The 22,174-nt window shown below is 37.6% G+C and overlaps 1 protein-coding gene and 2 long non-coding RNA genes across 3 annotated transcripts in view; 2 read left to right on the top strand and 1 right to left on the bottom strand.

The window, feature by feature from the left end:
* Positions 1 to 179: 179 nt before the first annotated feature.
* On the top strand, positions 180 to 1,601 carry LOC309474195. The gene is made up of 2 exons (XR_014197224.1): positions 180 to 340; positions 831 to 1,601. It is a non-coding gene; the product is annotated as an uncharacterized lncRNA (long non-coding RNA).
* mmp24 (matrix metallopeptidase 24) overlaps positions 1,450 to 22,174 on the bottom strand; it is a 36,163-nt gene continuing 15,438 nt past the window's right edge. Inside the window, exons 2-9 of the mRNA XM_082136407.1 lie at positions 20,355 to 20,503; positions 19,027 to 19,143; positions 16,404 to 16,708; positions 12,243 to 12,404; positions 11,930 to 12,147; positions 11,401 to 11,539; positions 8,668 to 8,934; positions 1,450 to 6,303 (exon numbers count right to left, since the gene is read on the bottom strand). Coding sequence (XP_081992533.1) covers positions 5,966 to 6,303; positions 8,668 to 8,934; positions 11,401 to 11,539; positions 11,930 to 12,147; positions 12,243 to 12,404; positions 16,404 to 16,708; positions 19,027 to 19,143; positions 20,355 to 20,503 — 1,695 coding nt within the window. The 3' untranslated portion in view covers positions 1,450 to 5,965. The remainder of the gene's footprint in view (positions 6,304 to 8,667; positions 8,935 to 11,400; positions 11,540 to 11,929; positions 12,148 to 12,242; positions 12,405 to 16,403; positions 16,709 to 19,026; positions 19,144 to 20,354; positions 20,504 to 22,174) is intronic.
* LOC309474216 lies at positions 16,736 to 20,325 on the top strand. The gene is made up of 3 exons (XR_014197252.1): positions 16,736 to 18,980; positions 19,064 to 19,193; positions 19,578 to 20,325. It is a non-coding gene; the product is annotated as an uncharacterized lncRNA (long non-coding RNA).

The raw sequence follows: 22,174 nt of genomic DNA, 5'->3' as shown, positions 1-22,174 counted from the left end.
GTCTTTTTAAATTAGCACATTTATATCTCTATAACCAGTTGTTTTCCAAATGGCTGAGACTGGCGAGCCGTGTTGTTTTTATCATCCACTACAAACCTGCATAGCAACAGGACACACCTCTCCTAGCTATGTGCATTTGTAAGCCAATCACTATTGAGTTTCAGTGTGACGTCGTTTTTGTTGACACTTCCATTAGCTGACCACCTGCGAAACGTCACTGCAGCAGCGCGCGCCCGTGACCCTCGACGTCCACCCCGCGTTTTCTGCCTGGAAACAAACGTCGCGAGCTAATCGGAGCTGTGAAAAAACGTTAGATTCCAGTGGTTGGAGGCTGCGTCGGGTAAAGTTTTGCCGTGCCTCGGCTCGTTAACACACTATTGATCTGTTTTTGTCTCAGTCACGGTGACAAACACTCCCTAAGTGCTTGCTTCGTATGCAGTTTTTGCAGTGTCTTCAATACACTGCTCTCCTCTTAGAGTTAGAGAGAGATGATGTCTCTTTTGAGTTCCTGCCTCACCAGTTTTGTTAGGCTGCTGCTGAAGATAATAATAAAAATTGCTTATGAATTATTAAAGATATCTGAAAAATAAACCATTATACAACTTTTTTTTCTTCATTTAGATCTACAATGGTATTTTTTTAAGTACATTAGAGTACCATGTTATACAGTAGGATGGTGTAACATGGTACAGTATTGGGTTGATACTGCAGAACTTGTTTATCCTGACTACAATGTATTTGCAATATATCCAAATAACAATCAATTAAATATATTTTTGCAATTGTGAATGCAAAATATGTAAGCTTATCTAAGTCTAATGTATTTTAAGGAAATGGGGTCGGATCAAAGTACCAGTTCAGCTGCCGACCAGCGACAGAGGAATCCAGGCAATCTGCCATTCCAAGGTGAAGCATCATCATCCAGTATCCAAACTGATTCTGGTCCTGAGCCCGGGGATCATCTGGATCCAGACACCGACCTGCCTCAATGCCGAATAGGCACCAGAAAGGTAGACGACATGAGGTTCATGATATCCTGCACTAACTGGTACTAAAGACCAGAGACCAACTATATTAATCGTTTCGTCCATGAATGAGTGCCAGATTCAGTGTGGGACAACAGAAGACATGGAGGCGCTGGGGATGCAATGCTGTTTAAATGGGTTTGATGCACTGATCTATATAGAATGTCATTATATAGATCAGTGGTTTGATGCAATTTATGACTGTAATATGTCATGCAGTGTTCTTGAAGTTTTGGCTCATGTTTGTATTTACAAACACAACCTGTTCTTCTTGACATCTGTGCACTATGTACTGATTGCATTGTATGAAAAGCATGTATTATGTAGTTGATATCAACTTGCACTAATTAAATGTGCATGTACAAATATCATAAATTTCATCGTTATATATTGTAAAGCATCCATCCAGAAAGCACCAAACACATTTATGTAATTTTCTTTTATTGACATTTCTTTGAACATGGTGATATTAGATACACAGTGTAAAACTGTAGACTGAAACCGTAAATAAAAACGACTCATTGTTCAAAGGATTTAAAAACAGGATTCAAGAAATAAAACTTAAATCATATCTAATATTAGTAAAGCAATCACTCTCGTTATTAATAATCAACATTATGCATGACAATGTGAAATCATAGGCTACCGTTAGAGTGAAAGAAAAATACAAAAGGTCTGAAAAGTTTCAGTAAATCTTTGTATTTACATGACCATTAAAACCCGGACGAAGCTGAGCAGACAGCGACATTTGACCTGTAAATCAGAAAATATCAAAATTCCAAGGACAGAATCTGAATTTATTTAAACCACAGAGTGAGATGTTCACTCTTAAATTCTTGTCAAAGGGAAAAAAGAACCAGTTATATACAGTAAATTCCCCCATGGTCAGTCAAGAAAAAGAATAATAAAAACAAAAAAAAAATTTAAAGCTATCTCAGATAAAATCTTCATTAAAATTAAGCCTCTGTAATTAAAAAGCGTAAATACAGTTGGTTCCTTGACTACCTCTGATATGTTTGTCCTATTGTTAGTCTCATAAAAGGACCATAAAAAACAAAAGGCAACAGCAGCTCGGGTTTAAAGTGACTGTTGTCCAAAGCCACGATCATACCCATTAAAAAGAGGCAAATTACCAGAGAATTCCTATTTATGTATCTCCCTGTACAGTTCTGTATTTATTGATTTTTCTGTGCAACTAATGTGGTTATAGGCATGGCTTCACCTTTATTTCAAATGAAAATGTGTAGAATACCCTTATGTCTCCTTTAATGATAAATAAATAGCTTTTTTCATATGATAAGCCATTATCTTTACAAACCTTTCACGTGACCGTACAACAACCATTTCTAAAGATATCCACCTTTGATAAATACACTTTAGTTCTGTTAAACATTTCACTTCTGACATTGCTAAATGTTCACTGTGTTAATATATACACATAATACGGGCTTGCGCAGTGCTCAGTTAGCTTCACAATTCCTCATGAAATGGCATGGTTCGTAAACTGAAATGTCCTGTTTTGTTTCCCAATCCAATCCTTAAGTGATAATAGTGCAGATTTAAAGATAAAAATGCCTGCAGACCTTATTCTGAGACACTTGGTCACGTCATGCATTTTTGTCAATGCCTTCTAAAAGGCATTTGAGATCTATATTCTGGAGATGTTTTGAATGGCATAGTAGATGCGACATAGAAAAAATGCATCTAGGTCTTAAGGGCACATCTGTAGTCATCCCAATTTGAATTACGGCAGAATACAGATGTTTGGGATTGCACACAAACGAGCAACCACAAAACTCAGATGTTAATTGCCAAATCGGGCGAATAGATTGTACAGTAAACAATATTGTGTTTCAGAAATAGATTCATAGTCGGATTTGCGGAAAAACTTGTGGATTGCAATATGAATGATCAAGATGCATGACGTGACCATGTGTAAAGACTTCTAGAGTTTATCCATTATTCTATAAATAAATTTTAATTTGACATTTTGATCCCAATCTAGTCAACAGCCTTTCCACAAGAGTTTTCTTCCATCTCAAGACATCCTCATATTGATAAAGAACATACTTTAAAACTCTTTTGAAGCATTTGAACTGCTATATAAGATGTCAGTCATACATAATAAACACATAAAGCCTCTTAAGTTTGGAACTGGAACACACTATTGTGCCACATTGTCAAATTCAGTTCATGGCTTATTAGAGCAAGTGGTCTTGCTGTCTCTTATATCAACACCAGCTCATCAGGTGGATTGAAAGTTGAGGAAGACAATTGGTGATGCACAGTGTGTTCCATTAAAAATACTCCCACCCAGTACTTCCTGTACCCGAAACATTAGATCACTTCACGGCCACATTGCTTGTTGTTGCGAACAGGTGCTCTAGATTCAGAGCTGACTAATAAAAATGCTTATCTGAGAGACAATAACATTGAGTCTTTCCCAAGTGGGCACAAACATGTAAAATCTGCTCTAGTTTCATGCCACTTCTCTACCCACGATCAAGCTGCTCGCACAACAGATCCCAAAAAATTATATACGAGAAGGAGGGCCACAAAAATATGCATTGTTTTCACTTAGTAAAGGCATTGAATAATATATCAAGGGATGTATTCATGTATCCACTGTTGAAATAATGAGGTGGAAATCAATGTAAATGAGCAGTGTTCAGTGTGCCATAGCGGACTTAAAGACAAGGCACAATGTCTTAAAGGGGTCACGTAACCCCTCCACAGTACTACTGCATTGAGCTAATTCGACCAGAACACCAGACTAAATATACATTTGTTTCCACCATGTTCTAAAACATCCCATAATCAATCATTATACCAAGCATTCTTCTAACAAAAAAAGTACCATGGTATCATGTATTAATTCTCAAGTTTTTTTCTTTATGCACTGACAGTTTGCTCTATTTTGTCTTTTATATCAGTGGTTGCGTGATGGTTCCCCTTTAAGAAGGCTCAAAAGCTTTACAGACCACACAAAAGAGGGTGAAATGTTACTTTGGAAGACACAACTAATTTTCTCATACCCACAAAGCCTTCAACAGAGAGCAGGACTATTCAGAAAACATTCATGTTGGTTGAAATGTATTACAAAATTAGATGATCTCCAAGTGGTCGATCGTTTGGGCAGATGTATATATGGCAACTACAAAAGTGACGTAATGTTACAAACACCATGCCTATAAAGCCAGCCCAGTGTAAAAATATGGTAACGCTCGTATAGATGCTCAAACCATTGGTGGAGACACATTAGAAACCTAAAAGTAGATGCCAGGTAGTTTCTGTTGCAGATCCATGCTCCATTGAACTGTGAATACAATATGTACACTATTCTCTGCGGAGTTAACAAAAAGTGGCTTTTTGTAGCTAAAAATGCTCTTTCCACAGAGAAAAATAAAAGGATTTCATTACATGCAACCTAAATGAGTTAAGGCAAAAATATCAGCAAAACTCCAATATCAAATGATAAACCATGTGCCAAGTGAAGCCTTATAGGGAGTCTCGCCAAATCTACCATCTTAATATTGTGATTAGGATGCTACAAACCTTTAATATATATACGCCCGAAGCTTTGTCAGGTTAATCCAAAAAAGTTCCATTTGAAATTCTAAAAACATCAATTACATCTCAGCTCCTTCAAATGTGTAATGTATTCTATCCAATCACACAGCAGATGAGCACGAAATGATGTGTTAATATGGTACAGACACACTTAACTGTTAAATAGCACAGTCGAACCAATAAAAGCACCCGACAGACATTTTTGAGCTAAGTGTTAGACAATCCACACCGAACACATGAAATTAAAGTCACTTCAACGCAAGACATACAGCATATTACGTTCATTCGAAGAGGACGGATAAACCGTTGAGAGATCATCTCCTGTAGGCAATGGGAACAAATCTATTTCATATTCAGATCTGTTCATTGTTCATGTTCCTGCCTGGCACCAGTGTTTCAAATATTACACTTGGTGAAATGGTAACAAGGTACAAGATGGTGGGAAACATTACTAATAAAAATAAAATAGAATATAGAGATTGCAAGAAATAGGCATAATCCTAAACAACCAAATTGTGCCTGTTATGACACAAAATTACTCTCCTATAAAGACATGATGCAAGTGCTGTCTGATCAAAAAGAAATGATCTTTTGTTGCCGACTGATAAATACAGCATAAGAAGAAAAGGAATAGAGTACAGAAGCAAGTGGGAGGAGTTGTTAAGACTGCCCTAGTTCTTAAAAATCGTTCATCCTACTCTGTGAAAATGGGTAGGCAGCAGAGAAAAGGGGAAAAAATGCAAACAAACATTCAGATTGATGTTATGAAGCTAATTAATTAAAAAATGCCACCTAACCTCCCTTAAAAACGTGTTGCAGTCTTCGAGGAGTGCTAGCGGAGAACCTCCCCATAAATGAAAAAGACTGCAAGAATTCCTTGGTATTTTTTTCTATGGCCTTTCTACCTACATGGTTTTCAAGTCATTTTTTGTCGTTTTGCTCATTTAATTTCTTTGATAATACTTGAAATTCATGTACAAGTTTATGCTGAGAACGAAACAAGGATTTGCTGGCGTTTCGCAAATCTGCCGTTCTTCTTACTCTCCCAGAGAAGAGAAAGTGATGGTTTCGGTCAAAGCTGAAGTGATGGTTCCTCAACCGTCAAGACTTCACCTGGTTAGCGTAAGGCCAGGGCATAACTTCACATGTTCAATCCCCAGAGGATTTATCCATTGGGCTCATGCTAAAAAATTGCAATATTTGTTGTAAAGTTTTGTCTTATGTGGGAAGGAAGAGGAAACTCCCTTGCCTCGTCTTTTGTTCCCTTTCTGGGACAAGGTTGTTCTGAAAACAGGCACTGGTCAAACCTCAGCATAGTAGCCCTCACTTATGTTCTCAAGCATTTGGGGTCCATCGCGCCCCTCGGTCCGTCATACCCACTCCTGCACGGGGTGTTTGTAGTAGGTCACGTGCTGTTGGACGTTTTTGTTCTTGAACTGGAAGATAGTATATACAAGGACCAGAATGCACAGTGAGAGGATGCATGGGATGACCACAGCGATTGCGTTTACAGTGCTGGGTACGTCATTAATGGCGACCATGATGTCGACATCATCGAGTGGAAGGTGACGGTCCTTGTTCTTTTCTACTTCCGACTGATCGCAGCCCATCCAGTCTTTGACGATTGATTTGGGGTAGCCTGGCTCCACCGTTAACTTCTGGTTATCGAACTTCCAGTAATCCTTTCCCTTGTAAAAGTAGGTATAAACTAGGAAAAAATCAGAGAGAAACAAAATAAGATATCAGAACATATCCATAACCGGAACTCATCTACTATTGGTCAACAAACAGATAATCCCGCCCCCAAACTCACGCCATTGGTTGAGTGAATGCTACTGGTGGAGATGTTTAAACCATGTGGGAAATGTTTTGAAATGCCACAGAGCCAGAGTGTTTGCTTATTTATAATTAGTTTGTTAATTAATTTAGTAAATTATTTGAACATTTAAGTAATAATTTCCGTAGTTTTTACTGACTGGAAATTCACGATTAGAATGAGTTATTGTACAAAAATAATTTGAATCATGAATTGTCAAGCTAAAGTTGTAAACATGAACAGGTCAATGGTAGAAAGCCATTTCAATGCGAGCAAATATTTACATGTAGGCAGAGATGCATGTCCTTTACAGAAAGCTCATATTCATGATCACATAAATAGCTGTCCTTGTGAACACTCAATGACACAGTATTTCGAAAAGTTGTTCCAGTGTTACACAATCCCTCAGAGAGCTGTCAGTTTGATTGCCAATGCCACATAAACAAATGCATCCCTAACACTCACAGACGGGCACAGACCCAAAACTACACGTAAATACAGTGAGGAGGCTTTTGACAGCAACCCCTGAGTGTGTGATTGATGAAGTGCTCATCCTTCCTCTCTAACTCGCTATCTTGCCGAGCAAAACATGCCAAATCCCTCTTGCAAAATCTGAGTGACAGAAAAATCATGAGCTACAGGCAGACCAAAAAGTCCAAATAACCCTCTTGGCTTCTCTATCTTGAGTCCTGGCCCTAGGCTCCATGTTGAGACGGAGGTTTTGACATGGCTCACAGAAAAGATGATCATTCCTTCACTGGATAATACTCTAGAGAGAGAAGGAGGAGAAATCTGCAATTCTATGCAGCCACTGCAGAAATACTTGACTCTAGTGAATGACACTTGAGTATTTACCATTCGACCAGACTGACATCAATCCAAAACAGCAAAAGTGAGAGTATCATTTGGGCAACTCTCGGTCATCATCCAAAGTCGGCCATTTTAGTTTCTACAGTGCTAAACTATAATTTAGGTTCTGATTATTTACATATTTCTACTTTATTCATATTCTAGGTATATATTCAATATTATTTTGTTGGAAATTCGACATTATCCAACATTATGAAATATGAATATTATCATGGTTTTATAAAACAATTGATAAAAATGTTTATTAATGTCAAATGGAATTTTACAGTACATATTTATATATATTTTTAAATAAAAAAAACATTTAAAATATAAATATTAATAAAATACTACTGTTTATTAATATATTGGTGCATATAAATAAAATGCTTAAAACGAGTGGACAACATGATGTACTGTATTTCATTTCTAAGCATTTTCAAGCTACTGAGCAACCATGTTTGGTTGGGGGGGAACAGCATCTTTAAGCATCTTCAGAGCAAATACATTAATATTGGCATACTGAATGCCATCAAAGGCATACTGTTTCTTATCTATCTTGCCCAGTTATAGTACCACTTTTAAAGAATTAAAGCACTTTCCCTCTTTCCATAGTACCTTCCAATGATTTCCAATGATTTGGATATTATGTTCCCTGCATTAAAACTTCTGAGCCATCTGACACCATAATTAGCTCTCTACCATAACATAATATAATATTGCATCTAGCTACGAACAGATGCCAATTTACTATATTTGTAATCATGCATCGATTGTGACTGAATTTTAATACCCAAAAGTTGTGTCTGCCTTTTCTCCCGGCCCCTGTGCCAATCCAGACCTGCTATCCGATCGCCACTGAGGATGAGTCAGAGCTAAAACACTCTCTGTCAACACCACAATATTGCAGTGACTGCGCCAAACAAACACTAATCAATTACTCTACAAGGATGAGCGCAACACTAGACCTCAGCGCATATATTACTATTACCAACTAAAATACCGAAGCATGCTGCGTAAGATGAACGCGGTGTCAAAATAGCAGGAACAGATGATGATAAAGTAAACCAACACTTAATAAATGGTTAAATGCACTATTCTTCCTCCAAGTAATATCATTCATGTTTTAAGGTTTCCAAGCAACAATGCATTAATATTGAACGTGCGGTTTCAGGTGTGCATTTATTGGCTTTTTAAATCTGCTTTCAGTGCAATGACAGCTATCCAAGCTTCACTGATTATAATGCATCGCACAACAGATTAGACCCGTACTACACACTCAAGACCGAAGCTCAACCTACTTTAAATTCTCAAACCGGAGCGAAGCAGTCAGATAAAATGCCCACCGACCACATGGCTGATTGCCACATTAAATATTGATTGGATATTGGAACCTCGATGACTTACATCCTTCACGACTGACAAAGGCTCCTTGCGGTGCATCAGGGATGCCCTTCCAGACACTGATGGGTTTGGGGTAGCCTGGGTCAGCTGTACGCTTCTCCTCGTTATAACGCCAGTACTGGTCACCCTTAAAGAAGTACGTTTTGCCCACGGGTTCCCAGCGTAAGGCTGTGTCGATGCCATCGCGGGGCAGACAGTTGCCCAACTCTACCAGGCTGTGAGGGTACCCGGGCTCTGCTGTAACCTCCTTGAAGACCCAGTATTTATCCCCTAGAGTCAAAACAAGAGGCAGTGTTAGATGAGGTCAAAATTAAATTAGCTATATTGAATTGTTATTGCATTACACCAAAAATATGCTTATCTACACCGTATGTTTGGATATATGTCCAGTTATCCAAATCTTCTCCAACACTGGATCATTATTTAATTAAACTGATAACACTTTACAATAAGGTTTCCAGATGTAGTCTTTGATAAAAATGCAATTTTCTCAGCTTTTTGCTCAAAATGTGGCTTTTTATATAACAATTACCCACATAAAAAATTAAATAAAAAAAATGCATTAAGCTAGAATATTTATTTTCTTTTTTTCTTTTTTTTTTAAAGCAGAGGGTCTGTTCTTTTAATATATTGCATGTTCAGATATTCTTATAACAAAATATTCTGTGCCATGAAACTTTTGTGAAAATGATCAAAAACGCTGGCGGGAAAAGAGTTGAAATCAAAAGTTGTATTTGTTAACATTAGTTAATGCACCACGACACCGTTTTAAACTAAAAACTGGAAACTTTTTTTATGCATTTTGGCCGTTCATTCACACGACAAAGGCGTTTGGGGGGACTGAAAATGCAAGGTTTTAAAAACGGGCGTCAAAGTTCAAGTTTTTGAAAACGATAACGTTATCGTTTTCATGTAAACAACAAAAATGCGAATTCGTGAAAACGGTGACGTCATGTGTATGCGTACTCAGTCTATAGGAGCGTTGTGTTTCTTTATCCGAGACATCGCCAACTAGTGGCCTGGCTGCGGAATACAGCGTTTTTAGTCGTTTTCGCAGATTCGTGTGAACAGGTACCCTGGTAATCCAGAGTTCTCGCGAGAGCACAAGTTGAATTTGCTCAGCGAGTTACTCTGGTGTCGAGTAATGATGCTCATTAAATATGCCCCTCTATCTGAGCTGCACCAATCACATCGGGTTATCTGATATAGGCGGGCCAGAGGCGAGCTAAACAGAAGACGACAGCGCAGCGACGTCGAAGTCATTAGTAAACATTGCAAGATGGCTATGGATGAACACCAGTTGTTTGAAACGGCTTTGGCTGCTATAATGAACGAGTTAGACTTGGCTTTTTATCTAAAACAGGAACAGAAGACGCCGCTCGAATCGTTCCTTTGCAAGAAGGACGTTTTTGTTGTTTTGCCGACCGGATACGGTAAGAGTCTAATCTACCAGTTAGCTCCGCTGGTAGCGTATGGGGTTTATTGTTGTGATTGGTCGTAGTGTTATCCAACTGCGTGCAGTGAGATTTTCAAATGCATGCTTGGTGCCGCCCCTCGAGCTGGCCGAGTTTCATTAGTCGACGCCAGACCATTCATCTTTTAGATTTAGGTCTGGATTTCCAGGCTAGTGAACAGGGATCGTTTTGACAAAATTGTCATCTGTACGTGAAAAAAGCAATGGAAAAGCGTTTCCGTTTTTAGTACATCATTGACGTGTAAACGTACCCTTAGTTTGGTTGTCGGTTCATTGTTCGTTGTCGTATTTGGATTACGTGGTTGTGCTTTAATACAGCCACCAACTATTTTACATTAATTTTAACAAATGAGACCGTATTGTAAAGCATGTTTTTTTTTGTTTTTGCTTGCAACAATAATTGTGGTTGTGCACTGAATTTAGCAAATAACCCGCAGCCTAAAATGAGCCTAACCTACACAAAAAGGAGATATACAGCATTTGCACTGAAAAAATGACAATGGCTTATTTTAAATGTGGCATTATTTCATCTCAGTAAACTGTATTGTGTGTAGTTCAGATGCTGAAATGCCAGCAGGACTGTAGTTAATAGCCCCTTTATCTATTAATACTGATGTGCATTCTCTGAGATAACCATAAGGCATCCTGCAAGCTTGTTTTCTCATGAAACATCACAGAACAGGAGACTCGGGCTATAAATATCTCACCCAGCCTCTCGTTGCGCAGCAAGACTGCACCGGGCTAATTTAATGAGAAGGAGAGGGGGAGAGGACGGCGAGATAGAGAGAGATCGTTCGAGAGAACAGAAAGAATAATAAAGTACTGAATAGATTCACTACGGCTGTCAGGCTCAGTGGAGGATAAACACTATGGATAAATACAGACCTATCCTGAGATCAACCCTCAATCTATGCTTGTATTAAAAAGGTACATAAAAGGAATTAGTCAACCTGAGCAAAATATGTTGATTTGAGCTGAAACTGATCCAAACAAAGCAACAGATGTTTAATGCATATGGCTTCACTTTATTATCTAGGCCATATTCAGGTACTTCAATACAGAGCTTTTTATTAAGACTTCAGGATGTATTTGGTATCATAATTTGCAGTTATTACAAAAGATGTTATAAAACAATCAGAGCTTTTAAAACTAGCTTGAGGCTGCATATATTATATCAAGCAATAATCACTTATTAGTTTTGTTAATGATTGTTTGAATATTCTTCGAATTAAAGTCATGACAGCTAATATAATAAATCTTACCTTTGAAGAACACAAATTTGCCATCTGATCTCTCATAAGCAGCATCAATGCGAGAAGGTAAACCCTTCCAGAACTGGTCTATCAACATGGGATAGCCTTCCTGAACTTTGTTGTTGCGCAAACGCCAGAACCAGCGATCCTGTGATGAATAAAAGATTATTAGGATCGATTAAATATATGTCCAATACTGATAAGCCAATATTTTTTTTTTTACAGTATGCCTAATAACTGATATATGATCTTAATTAAAATACTATACTATTCTGTCTAAATAAAATAATTAATATTAAGGATTTTAGATTAATAGATATAGATTAATAGATAATTATTTCCAGATATAATACAGATATATTGTGCGTCAACATTATTGCATGTTAACACATGCATTTTTCTTATACTGAATAATTTGTTAATACCTTGTATAGGGAATTAAAATTTTTGATACTACCAAATTTGACAAAAATTATCTGTATTATGGTAATTTTATTGTAATTTATTAATGATAAAAAAGGGAACCGATGCAATTCACCTTAAAAACAAACATCTCCCGGCGAAAGAAGGCCACCGTGTTGAAGTTGCCATCGCAGATGTTGGGTTTTCCATTGCCAGGAGAGAAGGGGCGATCTCCAGAGGGCGGGCGAGCGGGGCGAGACTGCCGGTCGTGTTTTCTCTCAGAGGTGGAGTGTGTGCGTCGTGCAGGTAGAGTAGGAAGAGGTCGAGTGGGCTCCAGCATGGCTGTGGGAATTCCTGCAGGAGAACAAAGTTTAGTCAGCCTTCCACGGCAATTCAAGTATAATCTATATCCTTGCTTAAAAATTAGCTAATAGAGATCCTAATTGTACCGTAGATTTTCTGGATCCCCTGAAGGTCATCTAGAGGCAGTTTGAAGTTGTGCGTGTCCATGTATTGATAGAAGGGGGCCATGATTGCACTGGGGTCATTGGAATGTTCCAGACCTAATGCGTGTCCCAATTCGTGTACGGCCACCAGGAAAAGGTCATTGCCTGAAAGATAAAAGTTAAAGGTCAAATGCATCTTTGAATCATTACTAATCAGAATTTGATATTAGATTAAAAAAAATATAGCAGTATGTACTGCATGATCAAGAATATGGAAGCAGGAGAATTACCAATGCAAAGCCTAAGCTCTGCATATTTAATGTGCATTTTATTTAAAACTGTCTAAATAAGAGCTCCCATAGAAGTTCATAAACACTGAATCAGCAGAGAATAAATGTGTTCATTCTATCATTAAGGGAATAGTTCACCCATAGTTCAGCACACTTGGGATACCTGCTTTTTTTTGTCACTTCTGGAGCTTAAAGGGATAGTTCACTTTGAAATTAATTTTTGGTATGTTTTAGCTTACCTCAAGGGCATCCAAGATGTAGGTGTCTTTTTTTCCGCAGTAGTTTCAATTTTTATATTTTTAGGTCAAACCGTTCTTGTCTGTCAGTCATATAATGCAGGTCTATGGTCATTATCTCAAAACACATGCACAGAGTCCAAATTAAAACAATTCCCCGTCGTCCAAATTAAACAATTCCCCATCGTAAGTACACATTGATGGCCTACGACACGAAACGAGCGGTTTGTGTGAGAAAACGAACAGTATTTATATCGTTTTTACCACTTATACACAGCCTTGTCCAAGTGATCTGATCTGACGTGTACGCAGACTGGTGCATAGATATATACACACTAGATGTCGCCTTGTCTACGGCAGTTCATTGGAACGAATGTCTTTAAGGCGACATCTAGTGTATATATCTATGCACCAGTCTGCGTACACGTCAGATCAGATCACTCGGACATGTCTGCGTATAAGAGGTAAAAACGATATAAATACTGTTCGTTTTCTCACACAAACCGCTCGTTTCGTGTCTTAGGCCATCAATGTGTACTTACGATGGGGAATTGTTTAATTTGGACGACGGGGAATTGTTTTAATTTGGACTCTGTGCATGTGTTTTGAGATAATAACCATAGACCTGCATTATATGACTGACAGACAAGAACGGTTTGACCTAAAAATATCAAAATTGAAACTACTGCGGAAAAAAAGACACCTACATCTTGGATGCCCTTGAGGTAAGCTAAAACATACCAAAAATTAATTTCAAAGTGAACTATCCCTTTAACAGCATCCATCCTCATTCACTTTCACTGTATGGTACAGTGTAATGCACCTGGGAAATTGCATATGCAAATTAAATCAATAATCAGTGTCAATTTCTGTAAAAGGTGTGAAAAGCAAATTCTACTGTCTTTCAAAACCAGGTGCAATGCATTTGGTTATTAGTTTAGAGAGGAACTGATGGGTTCGCATTCGCATATTGCAAAAACAACACATATTTCTAGCCAAAATAATATATTCAAATATCTGCTGTAAAACAGTGTGAAAATGTATTTTGTTTACACCTTCAAATGCCAAAATGTATGACAAAATACTTAGGGCCAGATTTACTAAACAGGGCAAATTAGCATGAGAGCGCAATCCCAAGAAAGCGCCGATGAGAGTGGAAAGTTCTGCGTGTGATCTACTGACAATGTGCACATTAAAGAACACATTATATTTCCATAATGACCAACACAGTCTACCAAGAGCAGTGCAGATTAACGTAGGGTTACGCTGATAATCAGGTGCGGGTGATCTACTGACAACACAGGTGCAAAATGGTTTAAGACAAGCTTTTTTGGGGATGTAAATAGTGGTGCAAATATAACTCGCGTCGCGTGATTTATTGAAATACTCTCCTCCCATAAATTTTGCGTGTTACAGAGAAACTAAATGCATATGCAATAAGGTCAGCCGCAAAAATAACTGTCCACTCCTTTTCAGAGCCGATTTCTCTCTGCGTGTCTTTAGTCAATCCTGACAGAGAGAGAGTTTGAGCTGGTGCAAGCTGTTAGTAAATCTGGCCCTTAAAGTACTTCAAGAATATTTGTATAAATACATATAATATACTAAGACTAAAACTGTAACATTTAAATAAATAAAATATGTACAGTATATAAGGAATGTATTTTGGCTACTTTATTTGTAATATGTAAACATTTAAAAATATATATGAAAAAATATATTTTTTGTTGAAGGAGTTTACATTAATTTACGCTATGTCTACACTTCACGGTAATATCTTTGAACTTATGCAGTCATGTGAAAAATGCTGTTTGTACCCAGAATCCTAAAAGAACATCTTAAACATGTGATGCAAGTGTACGCCATCACCAGAACATGACTCAGTCGAGATTGACATGTTCAGATCTTTGGAAACACAGAAGGGACGTGACACCATATCACTCAAATCACAGAAATAGCCTGATCTGTTGGTTGGCGTCTATTGGTGCTACAAGTATCAGATGGCTCACAAAGCGTCTTGTACATTTTTTTTTTACACACCGCTTCCCCTTTCTTAGAGGTTCTCTTGGCCAAAGCATTTTTCCTTTATCAACCCTCACACTCTCTTCCAGTCCAATTTAACAGTCTATTTCATTCTCCGTCTCTTTGAAAAGAAATAGATTTTGTGTTCTGTAAAGGAGTGTTATTGTGAATAAATGAAATATAAAATCTACATCAGCCGCTGAAGATAAATACATCTACTCTTTATTGAAAACTGGTTACTTTTGATATGTATTCACTAGGGTTGATATGGTGTATAGAGAAATAGAGCTGTAAAGAAGTCAATGTGCGTGCGTGTGTGTGTGTGTGTGTGTGTGTGTGTGTGTGTGTGTGTGTGTGTGTGTGTGTGTGTGTGTGTGTGTGTGTGTGTGTGTGTGTGTGTGTGTGTGTGTGTGTGTGCGTGTACGTGAACAAGGTACAGATTCTGTGGTCTATAAAGCGTGTACTTGAACTGCTGACATTGCAGCACCCAGACAAAGATAACACAGCAAATATGCAGTACGCAGGCACAGAAGAAAGAACGCAATGCTCTGTGTTTTCTTTATGTTTCCCCTGTGGTATGTACTGATGCTCCTCAGCTCACTGCTCCAGTTTACCACGCGAGAAGATTCGCCTCTACACATCGGACTGATCTATTCATCTACAGCTGCAGAAAATTCGAGAAAATTCATCCATCCTATCCTGATTAATAATCTAACGTTTCCCTACTAAATAAATAAAACACATAAATAGCCTACACATAAACTAATCATTAAACAGAGCCACAAAAAAATTACAAAACAGAATATAAAATAAAATATGTCTAATTTTGCAACTGTTGTAGCACCTTTTATATGTCTGCAAAAAAGTTCATTAAAATAATGTCGGAGATTATGAGAGCAGACATGTCAGGTCAGTCATTCTATATATTTGATTAGATAAAAACATAATGTTGGTAAGTAACACTAAAGGCTCCAATAAACTCTCTTTTTCGTTCTTCATTTAGGGATAAAATGAAGTTTGAAATATCTTTTGCAGCAATATACTGTTAGCTAACATCCCAATGCCATCCATGCTGCCGAGTGTGCCATTTAGATCAATACGTAAATATGTGCTGCGCGCTTTCTTCTCAATAACAAAATAAATGCACAACAAACATGCCAGCGGTGAGAAAACACCAGTTAAGAAAGCATCTGATCGTAGCGATGAGGATGTGTTTGAATCATTCAGCACTCCATTCAAGTCACGTTTATTTATACAGCACTTTATACAATATATTGCTTTAATGCAAGCAGCTTTATAGTATTTGACATTGAAAAAACAATGTCAATGTCACTTTTAATTAGAATTACGACTTCAATGTCTACTACAGTGCAGCTCTCCAGTGTGTTCATGTTTTACTCGCGTCTGACCTTAAAGGACTGAACAGATGGACCTCAAAGAAGGCGGAGCCTCAGAGCCACACCTCCCACCTATTACGTAATCACCACTAACCAATGGGAGTTCAAAGGTGTTTACCAGCCGGAGGAAAGTTCTCCAGAAAAGTTTGCTTTGGCAAGAAATTGTTCGAAATTACATCACACCAGTTCATTCTTTAGTTTTTGCTATTAAGAGACACTTACCGTCGTGATTTGCATTTCCTAACGTCCAGGGCTCATCAGAGTCAAAGTGTGTGTCTCCGCCAATTCCGGGACCGGGGAAATAAGCATGAGCTAAAAAACCTCCCTCTCCATCAAAAGGGGAACTGTCACCATGGAAACCAGAGGCAAAGAAGATCATTATGTCTGCCTCTTTACCCTCGTTCTTGATCTCCGAATAGGCCACTTCCTGAAAGGTCAGAGGGGTCACTGTCTGCCAGACATCGAAGGCCTGGCGAATGGCCCTCTGGGTATCTTTCTCGCCCACCTTGGGGGTGAAATTATGTATGCTGGAAACCGGAAGAAGAGGAAGAAAACAGAAAAAAAGATCATGCATACTTAATATTAAATTGGATGACTTGATATTAACTAATTAATTAAAATTAAATATTTCAAGGAACAATGCACTATTAATGTGATTTTCAAACTCCTTAACTGGTAAAATATAGTGCAAAATATGCAGTATGAATGTACTGTTATACTGCATCTGGCACGTGCATAAACTGTAAAGTTATAATGAAAATTCTAAACATTTGAAATGTTGCCTTGGCAACTAACTGAAATACATAAGTTGAAGTTCTAAAATATATCAAAGCTAACGTACACATAATACAACTGACAAAAGCACACAACAAAATTTTCTAAAAATGTATCTTGGATTAAACTGAAAACTAGAAATCTCAAATTAAAAGCCAATTCAAAATATTAAAAGTAATAGATAATATAAATAATACTAAAGTAACACTGCATGCATATTTATTTTTCCATATCAACTATGACACTACAGCAACTATGCAGCAACTATCAGTGTCCCGTTTCTTAATTAGAAAGGTTGTTCCTATACGAATTAGCTCTGCGCTATACTGAAGCGAATCCCATTTCAGTTCACAGCGCTGTGCTGTTACATAAGAATTAATCTGCATATAAATTTCCTTGAATATAGGGCAAAAGTTAAACCAGGCCAGACACCTGAGGCAGAAGCAGATGGTTGTCTCTGGCACACAACTGCAGGCACACACAAGTGAGAATATCACATTTGATTAACCAGTGCCTACAAACTAAGCTCAAGTCTGCATTTGATGACTAAATGAAATTAATAGAGCTTAAAAACAGATGAAAGCAAACAAATGTTTGCAAATTATTTAAATGGTTTAATGTTTATGCCAATAGGAATGCACCACAAGTACAAAATGTCCCAGAATCCCTTTTGTTCAGCTCATCTACGCTATATATACACATATATAGATGTGTATATTTCAGAGACAGGCATAGAAAATACATAAATGTATGGAAGCTTGTTTCCGCCACATAATAAAACATTTTAAGAAGATAATTGCGACTTTTTATCTCACAATTGCGAGTTTGCATCTCGCAGTTCTGACTTTATTTCTCAGAATTGCGAGATATAAAGTCAGAATTGCATGAAATAAAGTTGCAATTGCGTCTTATAAAGTCAGAATTCTGACTTTTTTTCTCGCAATTGCGACTTTATATCACGCAATTCTGACTTTATAACACATAACTGCGAGTTTATATCTCGCAATTCTGACATATTTTCTCAGAATTGTGAGATATAAAGTCCAATTCTAAGGAGAAAAAAAAGACAGACTTTTTTATTTTAATTTTTTTTACCTCAGAATAGTTTATATCTCACAAGTCTGACTTTATAGCACGCAATTGCGACTTTATATCATGCAATTCTGACTTTATATCTCCCAATTGCGTATTATAAAGTCAGAATTGCGTGATATAAAGTCGCAATTGAGAGAAAAAAAGTCAGAATTCTGACTTTATAAGACGCAATTGTGACTTTATATCTCGCAATTCTGACTTTATAACACGCAATTGCGACTTTATTTCACGCAATTCTGACTTTATATCTCGCAATTCTGATTTTATAAGACGCAATTGCGACTTTATTTCACGCAATTCTGACTTTATATCTCGCAATTCTGAGAAATAAAGTCAGAATTGCGAGATGCAAACTCGCAATTGTGAGATAAAAAGTCGCAATTATCGTTTAAAATGTTTTATTCTGTGGCGGAAACAAGCTTCCATATAAATGTATAGGTTGAGTGGGTTTTGGGGGGATAATTGCAAAGAAAACCAGTCAAAGTACCAGCTTTTTATCAACTATTCCTCCTCCATCCTGACCTGCCGCATTCCTTGCTTTCTTTGTTTCTTTCTCTCTCCCATCAGGCAAAAAAAAAAAAACCTTATTGTAGCATTTTTAAGGTTGGAGGGAAGCATTTCAACAACATCTGTCTGGAACATTGTGTAAGTGGCATGTGTTCCAAAACACACTTGCACGTGTGAATGCACTATGCACTAAAATAATTGAAAATGCGGGAACAAATATACTCCACGGGCCGGCTTCAGCAAGATGCCTAATGGGCCGCCATTAAAGAGAATCATGTGAGGTGCAGTTAGTTACAGGCATATGGAGTTTCCCTGCAATGCCATTCAATAAAGAGTAAACACAGTTTCTGTAGTTTCCTCTAGAGGTTCTTCAGGTGCAGTATTCAGTGAATCAGTCAACCTATCCATCCATCCATCCATCATGTAAGCTTTGCATTTGAACGGTATCTGAATATACTGCACACTTTACCTGTATGTGATCTTCTTGTCCCTCCATTTCTGACCAGTGAGGGCATAGCGTTTATTTCTCCTCCGTCGGCTGATGTGAGGGTGATCTGGAACCCCACACCGTGGTTTTCTCATCCACCTTAAAACACGTGGATAATGGTCACACCAAAGGACACCAAAAAGCTAACAGTAAGCAAAATTCCTTGTTTCTTGTTATTATAAATGATTTATCCATGCACATGTTCAGAATAGCCTCCCTCTTCCAGCAACATCTCTTCTCTGATGATGTGTTTACTGACACAAGTGCGGGGAAACCTGTCACTCACATGAGATCCACCAATAGCAAACCACAACCATCCAATCAATTCCTCATGGAGGAATCAAGTCAAGTCCTACATTTTTTTTACTTGTTCAAGAAGCCATTTCATTTGGATATTTGTCACAATGGGGAAGAAATGACTATATCAACTTCCATTTCATGCCGACTTAAAGCACTACGAAATTATATGTTTATGTTTCACTGGATTTATTCTTCTTCCTGAATAAAAATGAGTCTCTCTGTGCCCCCAACAGCTCTGGAACTTGATCTAAGCGTAACACTCGGCTGGTCATGTGATCTCAACATGCCATCTCCCATGAGGGGGTGACTCACCTTGTGTAAAATAAATTGTTCTGGACTTAAAGTCCCCCTGTGGTAAAAATGATGTTTTTAATGTTGTTTATATGTCTCTGTGGTGTTTTTAATATGCTTTAAGACAAACCATGTGTAAATTCATAAGTTGACATCATTGCTGAGTATTTTCTCTTTAAAACTGCAGTGAACCAAAGACAGTCTCAACAACACGTTTTTGAAAACGCTGGTGTTTCTGACGCCACAAACTACCTTGTAACCAATCATGTCAACGTGTGATCGTCAACGAGTTGATCTCTGAGCTGTGTGAGTGAGTGGAGGCGGGGCTCATTTGCATATTCATAGAACCGCGTATACTAAATAAGGCAAAGGTGTCGCGTTACAGTCAAGCTATTCTAAGGCATGAGTACATTTTGTCAAAGATGAGTTTTTTAAGGGATAAAAATATTGACTTCAGGGCGACTTTAAATCTTCCTCTCATGTAAGTGGATATCATTTTAAACATATTTATCAAAACTACTATACTTTTAACTTTTTAAGTGAAATTACACTTGTTTAATTATAAAATTAATTACAGTTTGAAAAATAAAACAAAAAAACAGACCGTATTAATTGAGTTTTTGCACTTCAACTGTTATGAAATTAATTTTTTTTTTGTTATTGCCTGTTCAGTATTTTTTGAAAGGTAAGTTGTGCAGTAAAGAAAGGTTGTTACTAACTCGATGGTGGTTTGGTCCAGCACTCCCGTCACTGGAATACCGTAAAACCGCTGCATGGCAGCGACTGCTGACTGCATGGCTTTCTCCGATCGCAGGTCCGAAGTCCGGATGTCATGAGGGAGCAGGTAGCCATAGTTCTTCAGCCACGTCTGCAAACAGAGAGACATTACATTGAGAACTAATGGCAGAGTTATGATAGTTAACTAAAATTAAACCATAAAAAAAATCGTTCCTTGAAATAAAATAAACATTAACTGAAAAAATATTTCAAAAAATTGTGAAATGCTAATATGATGATTGTTATATATACTAAAAATACCCCTAGAATATATATATATATATATATATATATAAAACACAATTTGGTGATATCAATTTTCTAAAACCATTCTGATAGCCGTTAATCAGTATCAGAACTGGAAAACACGACCAACAATTTGACCATGGTGAAAAAAGTTGCAGCTTTTTAGATCTTTGAATGGAAACTATAAAAAAATACGGACTAAAACAAGACCTTAAAATGACATCTTTAAATGATTCTGACAAAAAAAAATGTGAGCAGTAAGAGCACTATCAAGTTTTAAGTTAACAATAATCATTTATGCAAACACATTTTTGGATACTGGTGCACATTTCAGCATTTCAGCTTTAAATATGAGTGAACAAAAGGAGGAACAAAAAACTAAACAGACGTTGTTTAGGCCAGCCACCTCATATAAACTCCATTTGTTCTCAAAGTTCGGTTCATTTCACATGCTCCTTGATCTAAACGCATTTAAAAGCATAAAAATAAAACTGAACTTATATAGAGCATCCTCTCATTCCCTCCTCTCTCAGCTTTCATCTCTCCCTGCGGACAGGCAGAGTGGAGAACTGGTAAGCAAAGCCCTCATTTTAAAGCACTGCACATGGAGAGGGCTCTTTAATTGAGCTCATGGCTTAGAGTCCATTTTCAGCATGAATATTTTAATGCTGGAGTTTCTGGTCCTTTCCTTGTCAGCATGAAGCAGGACCCATCACTAACAGTGAGTCGATGCTTGAAACGGATATCAATATACCTTGGGCCCGTACACACTGCACTGTTTCTATATCAGACAGAGCCATGTAGAGTTCATTCGAATTAAAAAAGAGTGCTCTCTCGATACTAAATGTGTATCTGCAATTAGAATCAATCACATCTACTACTGCATCATGGGGTGGGAATCACAGGGTACCTCACGATACGATACACGATACATGGCTCACGATACCGGTAATATCACGATACCGAAATTCTGCGATAATCAATATATTGCTAGATAATCCAATAATGATACATAACGATATCTGTCTAACTATGAAAACAAGATGCCTTTGCAGGTTTTCTCTCTTTATTCAAGTCCAAACTTTTTTTTTTAAAGTAAATTAAACCCTCAATGAGATCAGGGTGATGGCGTTGCAAGTGGCTTTGCATATTGGTGGTATTACCCGTGCACTTTAATTTTACCAGGAAGTTCTTGTATATCGCATACTCTTTGTCGATTTTGTTTGTCCCATGGTATAAAAACTGAAGTGGGTCCAGACTTTGGACTTAAACGTGGCTGCGCATCTATTATTTGACTCACACTGCTGTCCGCCATCCCGATAAAAACCTCTTTTTCTTAGGCTAGTTAACTTATGTTCCCGTTTCCCTCATTCATGTGTTGAGCGCCACCTCGAGGAGACATGAAGTAGTGACGCTGGGAGCAGGAAAATCTATTTACAGCACCTTATTTTATGAATTAAAATATCGATATTTGGCGCCAGTGTAACGATTCTCGTATCGCACGGAGAAGGATAAC

Source organism: Leuciscus leuciscus (genome assembly GCF_965113295.1).
Source record: "Leuciscus leuciscus genome assembly, chromosome: 14".
Lineage (NCBI taxonomy): Eukaryota > Metazoa > Chordata > Actinopteri > Cypriniformes > Leuciscidae > Leuciscus > Leuciscus leuciscus.
Note: the sequence above shows the minus strand (reverse complement) of the source record. Positions and strands in the feature narration are given on the sequence as shown.